Source organism: Protopterus annectens, chromosome 10.part0 (assembly GCF_019279795.1).
Source record: "Protopterus annectens isolate FY-2018-M chromosome 10.part0, PAN1.0, whole genome shotgun sequence".
NCBI lineage: Eukaryota > Metazoa > Chordata > Ceratodontiformes > Protopteridae > Protopterus > Protopterus annectens.
In genome coordinates, this window is record NC_056744.1 from 1608190485 (window position 1) to 1608206374 (window position 15890).

General features: G+C 42.3%; 2 protein-coding genes across 5 annotated transcripts in view; one reads left to right on the forward strand and one right to left on the reverse strand.

Annotated features, from left to right (window-relative positions):
- Positions 1 to 15890, forward strand: part of LOC122813785 (gamma-crystallin S-like) — a 455826-nt gene that overhangs the window by 183562 nt on the left and 256374 nt on the right. The window lies entirely within an intron of this gene.
- ALDOA (aldolase, fructose-bisphosphate A) overlaps positions 3641 to 15890 on the reverse strand; it is a 55681-nt gene continuing 43431 nt past the window's right edge. For all 4 annotated transcript variants that reach the window (XM_044086280.1, XM_044086281.1, XM_044086282.1 and 1 more), the window contains exons 5-9: positions 13157 to 13317; positions 12527 to 12610; positions 9339 to 9513; positions 7701 to 7900; positions 3641 to 4416 (exon numbers count right to left, since the gene is read on the reverse strand). In XM_044086280.1, the coding sequence (XP_043942215.1) occupies positions 4321 to 4416; positions 7701 to 7900; positions 9339 to 9513; positions 12527 to 12610; positions 13157 to 13317 (716 nt within the window). In that variant the 3' untranslated portion in view covers positions 3641 to 4320. The remainder of the gene's footprint in view (positions 4417 to 7700; positions 7901 to 9338; positions 9514 to 12526; positions 12611 to 13156; positions 13318 to 15890) is intronic.

A 15890-nucleotide genomic window follows, 5' to 3' on the forward strand; every position in this document is an offset into this window, starting at 1 on the left:
CGGCCCTACGTAGCCTCCAAAGCATCCAACCCACAGTGCAAGGAATGTTTAATCACTTGTGAAATGGAACTGCAAAGGTGTTATTCTTTGGACAGGTGCTTATTTTCAATGGTCAAAAGCTTTTGTCTCATTTGTTCCAGCAGTGACTCACTGTTTTAAGAGAAGCTAGCAATTAAATGCCCTCTCAGACAAGGTGGCAGAAGTGTATACTTTTTCTTTCCAAATCTTTTGAGGGCTCTACCCAGTGTGGGGATTTTTTGGATGAGCTGGTTTTGGAACCCTCGAGTCCAGGAGCAAAAAACCTGTAGGTCTGCTAACTGGTTATCAAAAAGGTAGTTAGGTGAAGCCATAACCCTGCAGAATGTCAGATTTTCTGGGTATGAGAGAAAGGAGTCTGGACTCTTGAGGACTACTGAAAAACCAACCATTTCCAAAATAGAGGGGGAGCTGCCAGGGGTAAGTTCTGGGAGGTGGAATTTCAGGCTCTTTCCTAGATTGGGGATATTTCTTCCCAATTAATATTTTCTCCAAGGGAGTGTAAGGTTACCCCAAAGGATAAATCCTCAGGAGGGGAGGCAGAAGGCAAGGTTTCCTCAGTCATATTTCTGAAAAGGAGACAGATTCTCTTAAAAGGTTGAGCCCTCCTGGTCAGAGGACTACCTAGTCACAAAGTCTTCAGTAGGAACCCCCGAGATCACTCTTCCCAGAGGTAGATTTGGGGGAAGGGGGGTCTGCCCTCAACAGGGAAAGCAGGTCCTCTGCCAATGAGTCTTTGCGAGAGGTCCAAGACTGGGAGCCAGACGGACTGGAACAAAAAGCAGAAGACTTCATAGGAGTAGTTTTTGATTAGCCTGGGGGTGTCAGAAGCACGCGACACCCAGATACCTCTGAGGTGTAATGGAAGTGTTGTGTATGCCAGAAGCCAAGGCCTGCAGAGCAGTCTCAGACCAAACTGATGAAAAGTAATCAATACCCCAGGATATACTGACATCAGGCAACGGTGTCTGCAGGTCATAGGAGGGGGAAGATTTTTACTCTGGTAGTCGGGCCACCCAAGGGCTTTCATGGAGGAAAATCCTGCAAGTCAGGACTGCAACAGTGAAACACAAACCTCTACAGACCTGAGTATTGTATGCAAGGCCAAAAAGAATTCTTGACTCCTTGGTCACTAGAACCATGGAAGATAGAAAAATGGTACATAATGCAGACTTTGACCTGGCAAAGGCATTTGACATAACACCCGAGTGAGGTACTCATTTACGCACAAGTCCCCATATCACCCAATCCCATATCACCCATGGATAAGCATACGGCTGATATAGGAGACATGAAGTTAGGGTCAGGCAATCCACCTTCAAGCCACCAGTTACTAGTGCTGTCCCATGGAGCTTATGGATTTCCTGTTCAGAATTATCTTTACTTCAAAGTACAATGTACAGCAACTTTGGTTTGCCAAATTTGCCGACTAAAAGCTGGGTGCAGTCACTGAATCCCCCAAAGATGCAGATATCCCTCAGGAAGGTCAGAGGCAAAAATAACTAGTGCCAGAACCATGTAAGACACTACAAAAAAATGCATAATTACACCCTTTGGTAAGACCACCACCCCTGCAAATTACAACACTGGCAACACTCCCTTACCAGTAGGCCCAGTGGTAAGGGACTTGGGAACTTAGTTACTTAACTTGTGTCCATGGTAGTGAGAATCTTTCCACATGGCACAGTTTCTAAGGGTATGGCATCCTGATCCAAGATTATAGTCCCACTACATAAATCAGCCCTCGTTAGACCAGTAACAGAGGTACAGTTCACTTTTTGGCATGTACCTGTCCAGGCATTTTTAACTGCAGCAGCCAGAGATTCTTCACTAAAAGAATGCAGGGTGTAAATATGACCTATGCAGACCACCTCCTATTCCTGTTCTCAGCCTTTCAGTAGTCAATGGGGGACAACCTATCCCCATCTACAAGGTATTCTCTGATTTGCTAAACATGCACAAAACAAACCGTATTAGAATTACCTGATCTAAGGATCTAAACTTCATTTGTTAGGAGACGTGTTGGGAGGGATAGGTATGTATCACAGATTACCCCTTCTCTGGAACAGACTTCCGTGAAAGCTTTCCCATGCCTATTCAAACGCAATTAAGACCAATGGATGAGAAATCCCAAATTCAGTCTTGTTGCCTGTGGCCCTTCTGGACAGGGGGAGTTTGTAGATGCCACAAGTCAAAGGCAAATGCATATAAATCAAAGTACTGCATCCAGTGGGCATTAATTGTGAAATCTATGGCACGAGTGGCTGGACTAAAAGGCTCTATGGCTGTTAGAATCATGGAAAGCGCAGTGGTGCAGCAGTTAGCGTTGCCTCACAAGAGGTTTCCTGGTTTGAAACTCAGCTGGGTGCCTTGTGTGGAGTCTGCATATCCTCCTTACATTTGTGCGTTTCCTCCGGGTGCTCTGGTTTCCTCCCACATTGCAAGGACATGCGTCTGGAGCATTTCTCCTCAGGCCTCTGCTGAAACCTGGCTCATTCCAAGTCAGACTTTCCCAGTAAACAAATGTTAAATAAATGGGAGGTCACTAGGCTAAGTCTTGCTCGAGTGAAGCAGTGTTGTGCAGCAACACATTCCAAGCAGACACATACATAAACCCCCTCAAATGACAGTTATTCAACCAACTGTTGAAACCAATTTTTGTACCTTGGCATTCTTGGCAAAGGACTCTACTCAGTAACCGAGCTTTCATTTCTAACCAGAGTGGAGAACTCAGAAGTTTGGGTAAACTTTCAGGGCTTTGAATACCAGGTTTCTATCCACATGGACCACCACGGGGCCATAACTGCTCAGCTGGACAGCCCCTGAAATGTTAGATCTCAGCACCTGAAAAACTGCCAACTTAATTTTTGTCCAGCTTGAGAGTGTGTCTTGCATCACCAATACATTAGTGTGCAGATGTAAAACGTTTTCCCCTCTGACAATCCACAATGGATGTCTAATGAGTCATTTAATTTCCACAAATTCCTAGACTTGTCCGACCTTGGAGGCTTTAAAAAAAAAAAAAAATTAAGTAACTTTGCTGGTAACAGTGTGGAGAGCCGAGAAGGTGTGTTTGGTGCTCACAAAGTGTTCAAATACTAGGGTGATGCAAATATTTGGCCAAGATGGAGGCATCTCAACATTTTCTGAGAATATCAAGCAGTGGTGGGGGTGACGAATCCTACGGGCTTCATGGAAGCCATAAGGAGGTTGATTCTCTCGCGGGACAGTTGGCTACTGTGCCAACACTAAAACACAGATCAGTAATTTAGCAATCTACAGACAATAACTCAAGAACACACAGATCAGGTTCTAAGTCTTCAGAGAAGATGGTTCAAACTCAGACCCCACTGCTTCTCCAGCCACATCTGGAATGCACAAGTGTTAATTTTACAGATGGAATGACCACGCTCAAACCGCTCCAACTTCCACTTGTTTGTATCCAAGTATTACTTCATAAACTGCCCCACATGCACAAAGTTGGAGAACTACAAATGCATACATTCTTTCCCCAGTTTGAAAGTGATGTTTAAACTTTCAATAGGATTTTTTTTCTTTTTCCAGTTTTTAGAAGCACTTAGTAATAAAGACATTAACTGCACAATTTTTACTACAGGAGTGTTTTTATTGACTTGTTCAACCCACAGCACCCCCTTGCCAATTCCAGAAATGTGGATAGGATTTCTGGACCATCTTCTCCATGGAATACAGAGCTGCCATTCATACCAGTACAACACAGAGCTGCCATTCATACCAGTACAACAAGGATAAACATTTCACACAATTAAACAAATGCTAAATTAACAGTTGTCTTGCAGAACATTTTTAGGAACCAGGTTACAAGTATCCACAAACCTGTCAGGAGTCAAAAACAGTGAGAATGGGGGGAGAGGGCAGGCAAACAATATTAGTACAGTCTGCCAAATTACAGCAAACTGTCCTACTGCTCAAAGTTAGGAGCTTAAACACCCAGACTTGCCTTCCCTATCCACCTACTCACCACCATACCATGTAAACATGTGATACACCAGTATGGCTAACCGTTTCAGATTCAGTCATAACACTTTATAGGAACATCTCTGATAAATTAATTTTTTTACATAATATACTCTGTAGAAAATGACACTTTACAACAAAATGGTGAGGTGCAGAGGTCAGAGGGTTACTTTACGGCACTTTGCCAAAATTACAAAAAAAATAGAGTTAGCATATAAAATCACAGGACTATGAAGAGATGGAAAAATCCAGACAAGCGGCAGGCTGTAATCCGTGCTATTGTACCAATTAATAAGCGTGGTTGGCCTGGAAGAGGGATTCTCCTGCAGCTGCTCCTGCCTGACCTGTGGCCACATACTTCCCTTGTGCTGCAAGGTGGTTTGCCTAGAAAGAAGAAAACATACTCAAGTCTTTCCTTCCACATCAAAGCCCATTTCCAAAAAGTAAAGACAAAAATATTTACACATCTACAACCACAAGGATTACATTTACACCTTCTCAGAACATACATCATACCTCAGAATCTTTTAGCTAAAAAAAAAAGATCTGGACAATGCCCAAAATAATAGTGGGACAAAGGATCGAAATAGTGACAAAACAAATGCAGCTTTAACAAACTTAGAACAGGGTTGTGTTTGCATTTTCTGAAGGATAGGAGGTCATTTAGGGACTTCAACCCTCCGTTTGTCAGAAAATCCACAAACTGAAGAGCATACCAAAACAGAGGCAAAATGGACAGTTGAGGTATGCCATATATGCAGAATATTGGGGGGGGGGGGGGGGGTGGTAGCACTATGCAAAATGTTCTAAAGCTCCTGACATACTATCAGCTGCTTGAAAGGGGTCATCTGCACTGGGCAGGAGCTGATGGCTCCTAAAGCACAATTCTTTAACTCTCCAACTCCCATTTCTCCTGAATGATGCATCTTGGTGTCAGGACTGAAAAGCACATCCAAACTCCACACTTCAAGTTCTACTTCTATGGCCTGAACAAACAGGAAAAGGATGCAAGTTATAAGCCTGCTACAATGCCTTACTTCAGAAAAGGCAAGAAAGACCTAACAAAGGGAAACCACTGAAGTAGCCACTGCAAGTGTCTCAAGCAAAATGTAACGGACCAGTAGTTGGACCAGATTTACTTAACTTAGTTGGTCCCTCTTCAACACCAAAGCAACATATGTTGACACCAGCCTGCAGGCTCAAGGTGGCACAGCTCAGAAGTACTAATCTGTAACACAAGGTATGCCAGATTGATGTAAAATCACCGTCCAAGCAACAACGCATAGTAAGTAATGTAAAGCTGTCTATTGTGGACATTTGTTAAACAAGCTTCAAGAAAGCCAAGTCATTGGTAGCATTTGGACCAGATGGGTCAAAGGGAAACCAACTTAACCCTTTGGACTGACAGCTACAGACAAGCTCTCCTTACCAGGAAGGAAAGGGGTCAAGAACTGCTCCAAACTCCTGAATTTAAATAATCTTTTCAGGTAAAAATCCGAAGTAAAAAACATAGGAACACTGGTCATGGATTCTGCTACTGCACTCTGTAGCTATGGGAATGGCCATATTTAGGAAAAATTACAAGTGGGTTAGTCCAGAATGCACTGAACCCTTGTCAGGATAAAGGATACCTTGGGGGGGGGGTACTTCTGCCAAGACACCCCATAAGTGGAGGTTAATGATAACCTTACAAAAAAACAGTAATCTCCGAGGACTGTGGATTCACAAGGATAAGACTGCCAGTCAGGAGTTCCAGCCCCTCCCTGGACAAAGTTTATTCATGCACAGCCCTCCGTTAATACCCAGTCATAATTCTGCCCCTGAATATTTTTATGTGCACTGACAAAGGGTGTATGCACCAAGTCAAATAGCAAGTGCAAACATCTGCAATCTCAGTTACTGACAGTGATACTATAAGGAGTCATCCATCTGAAGACAGCGGCAACATGTCCGTCTAGTGGAAGGCTTCTCTAGCACTTCAGTGGAAGGGTTAGTGGGAACAGAGAGTGTGGGAGTAATCAAGTCCAGAGTTGGAGACAACCTAAATGGATTGCCTTTACAGGCTGGGTGACTCCCACTTCACTGCCAGTAACCCAGAGCCTGAAAAATTTCACTTCTCTTCTACGTTATAGGCTTTTCCAATTTTAGCTAGTACAATGCATTGCAGGCAAAGCAGATAAGGAACATGCTCCTCCCACCAAAGTAGCGAGGAGGAACCCCCAACTCCACCCTGTTTCAAATCTCCTGATGCTCTACTCCCGAAGGATCTTGAACAGGCAGGCCTAAAACTGCAGCTGAAAAGTTAAACGTGCCAAGAGTAGCATATTAGTAGTACCTCATTACTCCTGTGCACAAACATTCAATCTAGTTTTACATTGCACATCAGTCTGCTTGTTTGTGTTTCAGCATGAAGGCTCTGGAGTCCAACCCTCTAAAAAACACTTGACATGAATGTATGCATGGTCTACACCTCACAGCAGCTCTGCTTTTCCTGTATTATGGAGAACTCCAAGTGGACCCACTGAACCCACTAAATGCATGTCATCAGTAATAAGACCACCACATTAAGACTGATTAAGCATGCAAGAGGTGGTCGAATGAAACCTTCACCTTCCCTGTTGGGAGACAAATTACTGGTCAACGACCACTGGTAGAAAGCCTCCCCACCCCCTTCCTTGCTAGAGCAATGAAAGACACCATGACCAATATTGAAGGTAGTGGTCAACTCCCTCCCTCTTCTCCAAAAGAAGAATTAGGAAGACTGTCAACCCCTTAGCAGACTACACTCTAGTGCTACTATGTTGCTTGTACCAAGACTCCAACCTTCTTCAGCCAATCTAGGGTACTCCTCAAAGCTGTGCAACATCCCCTGCAGTGCAACCCTGGCCTGGGTGGGCCATGGCTAGTGACTTGGCAGTAGCAGGAATACATGGAGGATTTAGGACCAAAGTCTTTGCCATCCCCTAAGACTACCCGAAAACAAAATCTCAGCAGCATGAGCATGAATGCATGGGCCAGATAAAGGTGCACAATGCCATGGTGTGCACTCTAAAAAGGAGTACCGTGAAAGAACAGTCACTACCCAGTGAAAGGGTCACCTCAAATTATTAGGATCCTCCTCTCTAAATGTTAAAGCATTAATTACATTTTAACATGCACATCCAAGAACATTCTTAAAGCCTGGCACTGCAACCCCCATTACTCAACAGTACAGATTTGGGGTAGTCCACAACCAATTTTGGGGCTTCCTAGGAAGCAGACGCTTTCCCCAGTTATTAACCATGACACAGTTGAGGCCACATGACCATCTCCTTTGCCCTGGACTTCAGTGCTGTCGGGGGGGGGGTAACCAGCTGCAGTGCCAGATTCACTAGAGTACTAAAGGGAGGATAGAAACCTGTATTTTTATCTTTTTACCTAGACAGCCTAGCAAAGTCAGTCTACAATCCAATGGATATATAGCACAATTGGTTCCAGCACTACTCATTACATCTTACCTCCTTTTCCTGCCCAAACCACCAAGACAACTTAACAGCATGTCACACGGATCCTTAAAACACAAAAACCACACACACACACATTCTAGAGCCACAAAGACAATTGCACTACTGAAAAGAAACAAATTTAAAAATGATGGAAGTACAGACCATAATAGAAGCTACACATACCTTTGCGCGCTTCTTGTATTCCTCCATAGCACCAGGTACATTCTCTTTCTTACCACCCCAGGCTTTGAGTGCTGAAGCTTGAAGTGCTCTGCCGTATGAGAAGGATAGAGCCCAGGGTTTAAGGAGTGGGCACTGGTTAATGGCATTTAGGTGGATCGTTGCTTCCTCTTCACTCTGTCCTCCAGAAAGGAAGACTACCCCTTCAAGAATAAAAGTGTGACTATTAGTAACATTTGAAGTGTACTTGGCACATTTTTTCTTCAAACCTGCTGCTAAAAGGGAGTTCTCAAATAGCTTTATTCCCTTCAAACAGTGTAAAAGTTACTGCAAAAACACTACATTCACCTCCCTTAAAATTTTGCCACAAAAAATGTGGAAGTATTCTAGGCCCTCTGCAACAGAGGGTTGCAAATACTTGGTATGTACGCATTTACAGAACACACAGGAGTGCAAGAAAAAAAAAGTTATATGAATAAAACCACAGAGGAGCAGTCATTTGTGCCTCACTGCTCTGGGGTTCAATCTCCCTACAGTGATGCATTTGCTTGCGAGACCAAGTGGTGAACTACAACCCAGGTCACTGCTGAAAAGTAACAAAACTTTAGTTTTCCTTAAAAAAAAAAAAAAAAAGAGAAACTCAAAATTCAGACCTATTAACAATGGTCAACACTTCTAACAGAGGCAGCTCAAAGGGCAGTGAATAGATAGCTCTTTAGATGTAGTAACACTGTCCCCTGGGGTTTAGGTAAGGGTTCAGTAAACTACAAGTCACATGCAAGAACAGAATTCACAAGTTAAAATGTCTCTCTAGTAAAAGCTAACAGAACAGCCCATACAAGTAACTTCACAACTCAATGCTCCAAAGCAGTCCCTGAAAACAGGTATGAAGAGCTTCCATCTGACAGTGTGACAGGTACAAAATGGGATACCAGAAAAAGCTGCCAGTTAACATTTACACTCATCCAAACTAGGGAGGGAGTCCTACAGAGCATCCCAAATGACCAGGCTGACTGCTCTGTCAACCCCTATGCACCTTAGCTGGTGGAGGTTACATAGTTAGAAAAGCCACATTGTTAAATGGAGGAGTTCAGTACCATCCTGCCCCAAGGGCAACTGTAAATGCCCAAAGCACAAACTGCACAAAAAAGGGGCATGCAGCACAAGCGGTTACAGCTAGGTACCCCAAAACTGTCCAAACAGCTCAAAGTTCCATCCCCATCCTAGCCAACATTAGTTACACATGGTAATATGCTAAAAGCAAGAAACTTGACCTTAAAAAAAAAAAAAAGCCACCCTTTCAAAAATACAAAGGATAAAAATAAATAAGTGTGCTAGCCTTAAGCAATTTCCCTGAAGAGATGGTGCAACTTAATGAAAACAGCACACAGCAAGCTTACTTACAGTACGACATTTAGCACTGGCACAAGGCATGCCCTATTGGCATTTCATCAGGATGCAGAATATGGGGAAAAACAATGTTACAACCCATTCATAATCCCATCACCACAAGCAGAAAGCAAACTAAACAGTACAATTTACACTTGTGTAACCTACAAAATAAGCATCTGGAAAATTGGTTTCTAGACTAGACTAGATACAGACCCACTCCCTTAACTATGCTAAAGGGAAACCTCTCACCTGGCACAGCAGCAGGAACATTCCGACGCAGAGCAACAACAGTTGCCATGCCAACCTCCTCTGGCTTGTACTTTGTGGGGCAAGCATGCCCAGCAGTAACCATGTTTGGTTTTAAAAGAGTTCCCTCCAGGTAGACATGGTGGTCACTGAGAGCCTTGTACACTGCAGCCAGAACCTACAAAAACAGAAAGACAAGTCAGAGATGAACACACTGCATGAAGTGATTTCTGGAGCAAGGAAACAGAAGTTGAACAGTTTCTGCAAGGGATTTGCTATGTACAAAAATCTCGAATTAGCACAGATTCTGAACGTTAAGATTCTGAACGTTAAGAGGAACAAACACAGAATGTATTCTATACACTAACAGAAAACACCATTAATGATGGATTAGTGCAACAAATTAAAAGCATACAATTCAAACTAGTAATCCATTGTAATTATCTACACCAATCTTGAGATTTACAGTTGTAATGCAAATCTGTACACACTTTACATATGGGTCCATTCAACCAGTAGAAAAATTGTTTAACTTTGCACGAAGAATATGCCTTTTGTGGTGTGATGCCGAAATTAATGTTGTGGGGTGTAATGTTCAGGGCGATTACCCCCTTTCAGAACTATTTCAGGAAATACTGCCGTGGCTATGCTTCTGTGGGCATATGCTTTTTGGTTACAGCGCAGACTGTTTGCATTTGAAGAACTTATTAAACTGAATGTGCAGTGTTTGGAGGCGTGTGGTAGCGAGCAATAGTGTATATATACAATTACCCCCCCCCACCACCACCTTGTGCACTGTGATCCAGCTGACACGCAGGTGTGGTATACTGGCAAATTACACACTCAACTGACTTAAGTGGGGAAAGACTTACTAAAAAGTGAAGAGGAGTCTATTATCTACACTCAACTGCCAGTACACCCACATACATTCACAAACTCTACAACACACAGTAACCACTCTACAAGCACAAGACTCCATACAAAACATAACCAAACACTACCAGTAACCACAAACCTGGACCTCTGCAGCTTGCTGTCCCAAGCCAGAGTAAACAAAAACTTAGTATGCACAAATGATACTGAAAACAAACAAAAATATCAAGTGTTAGTAAATGTGAACAAGTGACATGAGTTCAAGGAATTTGTTGGCGGGGGAGGGGCACCCCTACAAGCCCATAGGTTTAAACAACTGTAGAGACAAAGAAAGTATTAGGTCGACCTTAATGCTTGCAACATTAATTCAGCCAGCTTCACCAATGCATTTCCTTGGGGGAAAAAAAACACACACTATAAAGGCATTCAATAAAACAGAAAAATACAGACAGATAATTAGCACTTTTCTGTGCTGGCATATGGTTGGTCATGTGGTACTGACATCAAAAGTAGGAAGAGTGTTAACCATTAATTAAGTGGGATGAAGTGAGAGTGTGCTAGTGCTACGCAAGGGTATGGGCGTGCACACATTTTGCACTGAGAGTAGGTTGTCAAATGGCAATTTGATAGTTTGAACCTAGCCTACATGCTAGCACCCTATGGGCCAAGTTAAGGGACAGGTTGTGCTGTGCAGGTTTGCTGGTGCATCAGTATCTTCTGTAACAAAATGGTTGGAGAAATGTATTTTCATATCTGGATTCATGAGTAAAGGTGAAGCAGGGAGTCAAAGCTGACCACACCCTTCAGCTACGGATTCAAATCAAAATTCATTCCAGTAAAAATCACCACACCCACCAATGGTGGGAAACACATCTATATACAAGCAACACAAACATATGAACTCTTAAGCTTAACTAATGCAAGGACCCTCCCTTAAAGGTTCAGCAACAATTCTGCTGCAAAGCCAACACACAAAGGTGCCACCAAATGAACAAGCTCCCTTCAAACTCAAAATGGAGCACACAGCAAACGTTGAGGGAGTTTTAATACAAACAAGTGCTAAATATCTGGAAATCTGTAGCAGAGAATCCATCTATTCACAACCTGCTCCTCCCATTTTTTTGCACATGGGATCAGGGTGCCATTTCAGTGATTATCTAGAGCAAAGGTTTACACAGCCTGGTGACTAGGCCTACCATGGTAGTTCTTCCACACCACACACCCCTATGGCCCATTTAGTGTCTAATTCACCTACTGCATGTCTTAGTAACGCGAGAGGAAACTGCAGCACCCAGAGGAAACCTAAGCAAACATAGGGAGGACATGCAGACTCTGCACAGAAGGCACCTCAGCCAAGAGGGAACTTCTTGCTGTGAAACTACACTAAATCGCTGCATCACAGTGCCACCTGTCGCAACTAAGAATGTCTAACCAATTCCAATAGGTTATCACATGCAATAGCAGTGCAGATAAAAGTGCATGCGCCATGTTTGTTCTGGTTAAAACACAAAAAATATTCAGGGGATGAAAAGCCAAGCTTGAACACACTAGGCTATGTTAAACTACACATGCAGCACTTTTGTAGGCTCCACACACAAACAGCTACCCTAAAACCAAGCAGAGAAATTACCCTCATGGAATAGTGTTTTATTTTTGTTAGGTCAGTGACCTGGTTTTTACTTGTGGTTTATTTTTTTAGCTTATTTTTTTGTTTATATGAAGAAATTACCACCCACACTTTGGGAGGGCTGGACTGCATGCTAAAACCAGTCCTAAAACACTCAAACATTTAACCATCCCCCTCAGTAACTTCAGTATGCCACGCAATTCTCAATGAAGGGGCAGAAATTGAAGTGCAGTTCCAATGCAGTACCTCTCAACCTCTTAAGAGTAAGAAATATGGACAAAGCCATGAAAAAGTGGTACAAATAGGGAGAATTTTTAAATATTGCTCTTACAAACTTAGAGAATTGGTAGAACGGGTTTTGCAGTAGCATGAATTAATTGGTAGAACGGGTTTTGCAGTAGCATGAATTTTCTGAAGGGTATGAAGTCTAAAACTCATAAGACTCCTTTTCCAACTTCAGTCTTTGATTATTTGTCATTAATTTGCCAGAAAGCCACAATTTTATTAAAAACTAACCAAAAATACAAGGCAAAAATCTACAGTTGAGAGTACTCTGCGATTTACTACAAATCAAAGAGCAGATGACTGCCTTCACAAACTAGAAGACACCTACGAACCACCACGAATAAAAATGCACTACAGTACCTTTTGCATTTCTGGTAAAACTGTAGCACCACCCAAGAGGTCTTACCTTCTCAGAAACATACTGACACCTCTTCAGGTCATGAGTGCCATCTGGCAGAATTTCTGGCTCAACAATTGGAACAATACGGTTCTAAAATGCAAGAGAACAGTGTGAAAAAAGGGGCAAAATACCATTATGATAACATGCAACAAGTTACCCAAACAGGCTTTTTTTTTTTTTCAAAGTCAAGTCAGCTAGATGACATTAAACACCTAGTCATATAAAAAGAGAACAGGCCTTGAAACTAGGACATCAAAGTGCAAGATGTCATTTTATCTGCCAGCAATAATTCTGTTCACAGAAACGTAAGCCCTTAGAAGGTTGGACATGCCAACTCAAGTACTACAGAGGGGGTAGATTTACAGCAATTTAAAGCTGTATGCAATTGCTAGAAAATTCCCCAGACTTTGTGAATTGCAGGTTTATCCCATGAAGAAATCTTAATCTTAACCTACTGATTGGAGAGACTGAGGGGGAAAAAAAAAAAAAAAAAAAAAAAAAAAAAAAAATTCAGCTCTGGTTTAGTTAGTTAAGTGACCAACTTGCCCAGATGCACTCACTGCTTAAGCCAAAAGCAGTTTAAAATACATGTAAAAACCAGTTTCACTAAAAAAAGTCTGAGACTACAAGCCTCACCTGCTGACAGATACTGGCATAGCGAGCCAGCACATTTGCATTCTCCATGATTGCAAGAGAAGAAGGAGTTGTTTCAGAGATCTTCAGTACACAGCGCCACTTGGCAAAGTTGGCACCATCCTTCTTGTACTGGGCACAGCGTTCAGACAGACCATCAAGACCTACACCAAAACACTAAGTGGTTAAACCACAAAACTGAAGCACATTTTATTTCATTCTTGAACAGAGCATGCATTTTTCCCCTTCAAGACAGCAGTAACAGGCATTTCTATGAACTATTACATAAAAAAGTGTTGGTGGGTAAACCAGCTTTGAAAGTTTTAATCCAGAAAACGTAAAACATGGGAGAAGGTCTCAAATGTAAAACATGGGAGAAGGACTCAAATGTACCAATTTCTGAAGAATGGCAAGCTCACTTATGCGAGAGAGTCTACAACATTCCCTCCACCTCCAAACAATGCTTCATACCAGTCTCTGTCTACAGCAATTATGTCTAGAAAACTTACTACTGCATAACTGCTGCGATTGGCACCACTTGTTTAATGTTGTAACGTGTCCCATCTTAGCTGTATCCTATACATATAGGATTGTATAGTCCCATGCAGTCCACTGTCTTTTGGATAAATATTATTCACGTGTCATTTTTCTGCTGGCGTTCGCACCCTTGCATTTATAAAAGTCAACATTTTCTTATTAACTTGCACTTAATCTTTGTGGAGTTTTTCCTCACCAGACCTCCACTGAAGAGAACCCATGTCCAGTCAGATTTTCCCGGTAAACAAATGAAAATAAATATCAGCTCAGAGGCGATGCGCCTCAACTGAGGCTTGACTGATGGTTGGTGGGCAGGGGCACAAAAAGCACTAAGCAATATAAAGCACTTTCTAAAAATTGCATGCAAATTGTCTACTGTGATAGGTACACTACCCCAATAAACTAAAATTGGAGATGTAAACCATGTTAAATCTACATTAAAGTGCCAAATATGAAGTTAAATTCATGGAGACCAAGACTGCTGGGAAACTAAAAAAACCTTACTAGTCTCAAGAGCTAAAAGTCAAGGTGAACATGTCTGTTAGTGTGGGTCAGACAATATTAACAGAACCCAGGTTAAAGCGGCTGAAGACAACTACTTCAACTTAAAATAGGGATTTATGAACGGTGACAATATACATGAATAAGGCAATACACAGGCTACCAAATTTATGTAAAAACATTCAGGGGGACCACAACTGTGCAAATTCCAGCAAGCAAAATATACCCCTCTTTGAAAACAGAGTATGGGGAAGAGCACCCTAAGAAGAGTGGAACATTCTGGACCTGGCGTTTGCCCTCCGAGCCACAGTTGCCAGTATGATTTTTAAGATACTCTGCTATAAAAAGCCTAGAACACCAGCTGGTTTTGGACAGGGAAAAGACCAAGTATTTTCTAGGCAGCAGAGGGACAGGGGGTTTGACCAATATCTGAAAAGCAAAATGAAACATTACTATAGAAAATGCAGTGGGAATGAAGCTATGAAGGAAACAAATGGGACAGCTTTACCAAGAAACTAGACTACTACAAGGCTGGCATGATAAATGACAAGGGCACAGACTGCAAGAACAAGAACCATGGTGGCCCAAGAACCCAACCTGCAGGGACTGGGCATTGGGTTTTTATATACACGACAGCCAAAAAGGTTTAACCACAGAATTGGCCACAACGGTCAAGCTCCATTTCAATCTATTTTGTAAGCCCACTGGGCAAAAGTGGACCTTTTCAGGAACTAAAATTTATCTGCTTAAGTGACTTGTGCATATTCACACAGTAGGCAAATGGAGGTGGAAGGAAATTAACCATGTACCTTCTTTGCAGAACCAGTTCATTAACAGCCCAGGGCCTTAATCTTCTTGGGTTGCTATTATGGAAGAAGCTATCACTAAGCAGAAACATGCAAGTACTTTACATTCCTTCTATCCAGGACGCAGTACAAATGAAAATCAGAATGAGCCATGCCAAAATGTCACAAGGCATAGGAGATGCACAAATTAAAGCTGTATCCTTTGGAGGTACATGTAGCAAAAAATGTGTTTATAGGACTGCCAATGACTAAACCTTTTAAGAAGGGAACTTAACTTGTACACACACAGACGTACAATACCACCTTTCTATTCGTATTAGAAATAGTGAAGGCCACAGAGGGTCCTAATCAGGATTGTTGACCTAAAGTCCCTGAGCCAATAGGAAATGAATGAAGTACTATCCCTTTACATTGCATCTTAACAGCCCTTTGCAGGGTGATGCATGCCTTGCATTTTGCAATTAGGGACCTTATTCTCCTCGATCTCCAGTGTCTTCAAAAGCCTTCATCAGCACAAAAAAGTGAGTATGCTGGAGACGGTTGCCCAACAACCCACCTCTGGGGAAGACTTCCCCTGCAACTAAAAGTAACACCCTAGCATCCTTCAAATTAAAACAGAGATGGATAAGTAATTATATCTACACATTTTTTTTTTAAACCTGGGTTGACCTGCTTTGCCCTTATTGAAAAAGGAAGGTACATCATGAGGCTGTGTACTACCAAGACATTAATGATATTTGACTCTGTTGCCTTATTTCCTATGATCTCATGGAAAGGGGGAAGGCAAGGAGCAGAAAAGGTAAGACCCCCTTCAAGTCTTGCCTAAATCTAGGGGAAGTGACCAATTCTGTAGGGCAGGCTGGATTGCTAAACTTTCACAGTGCACAGAATAG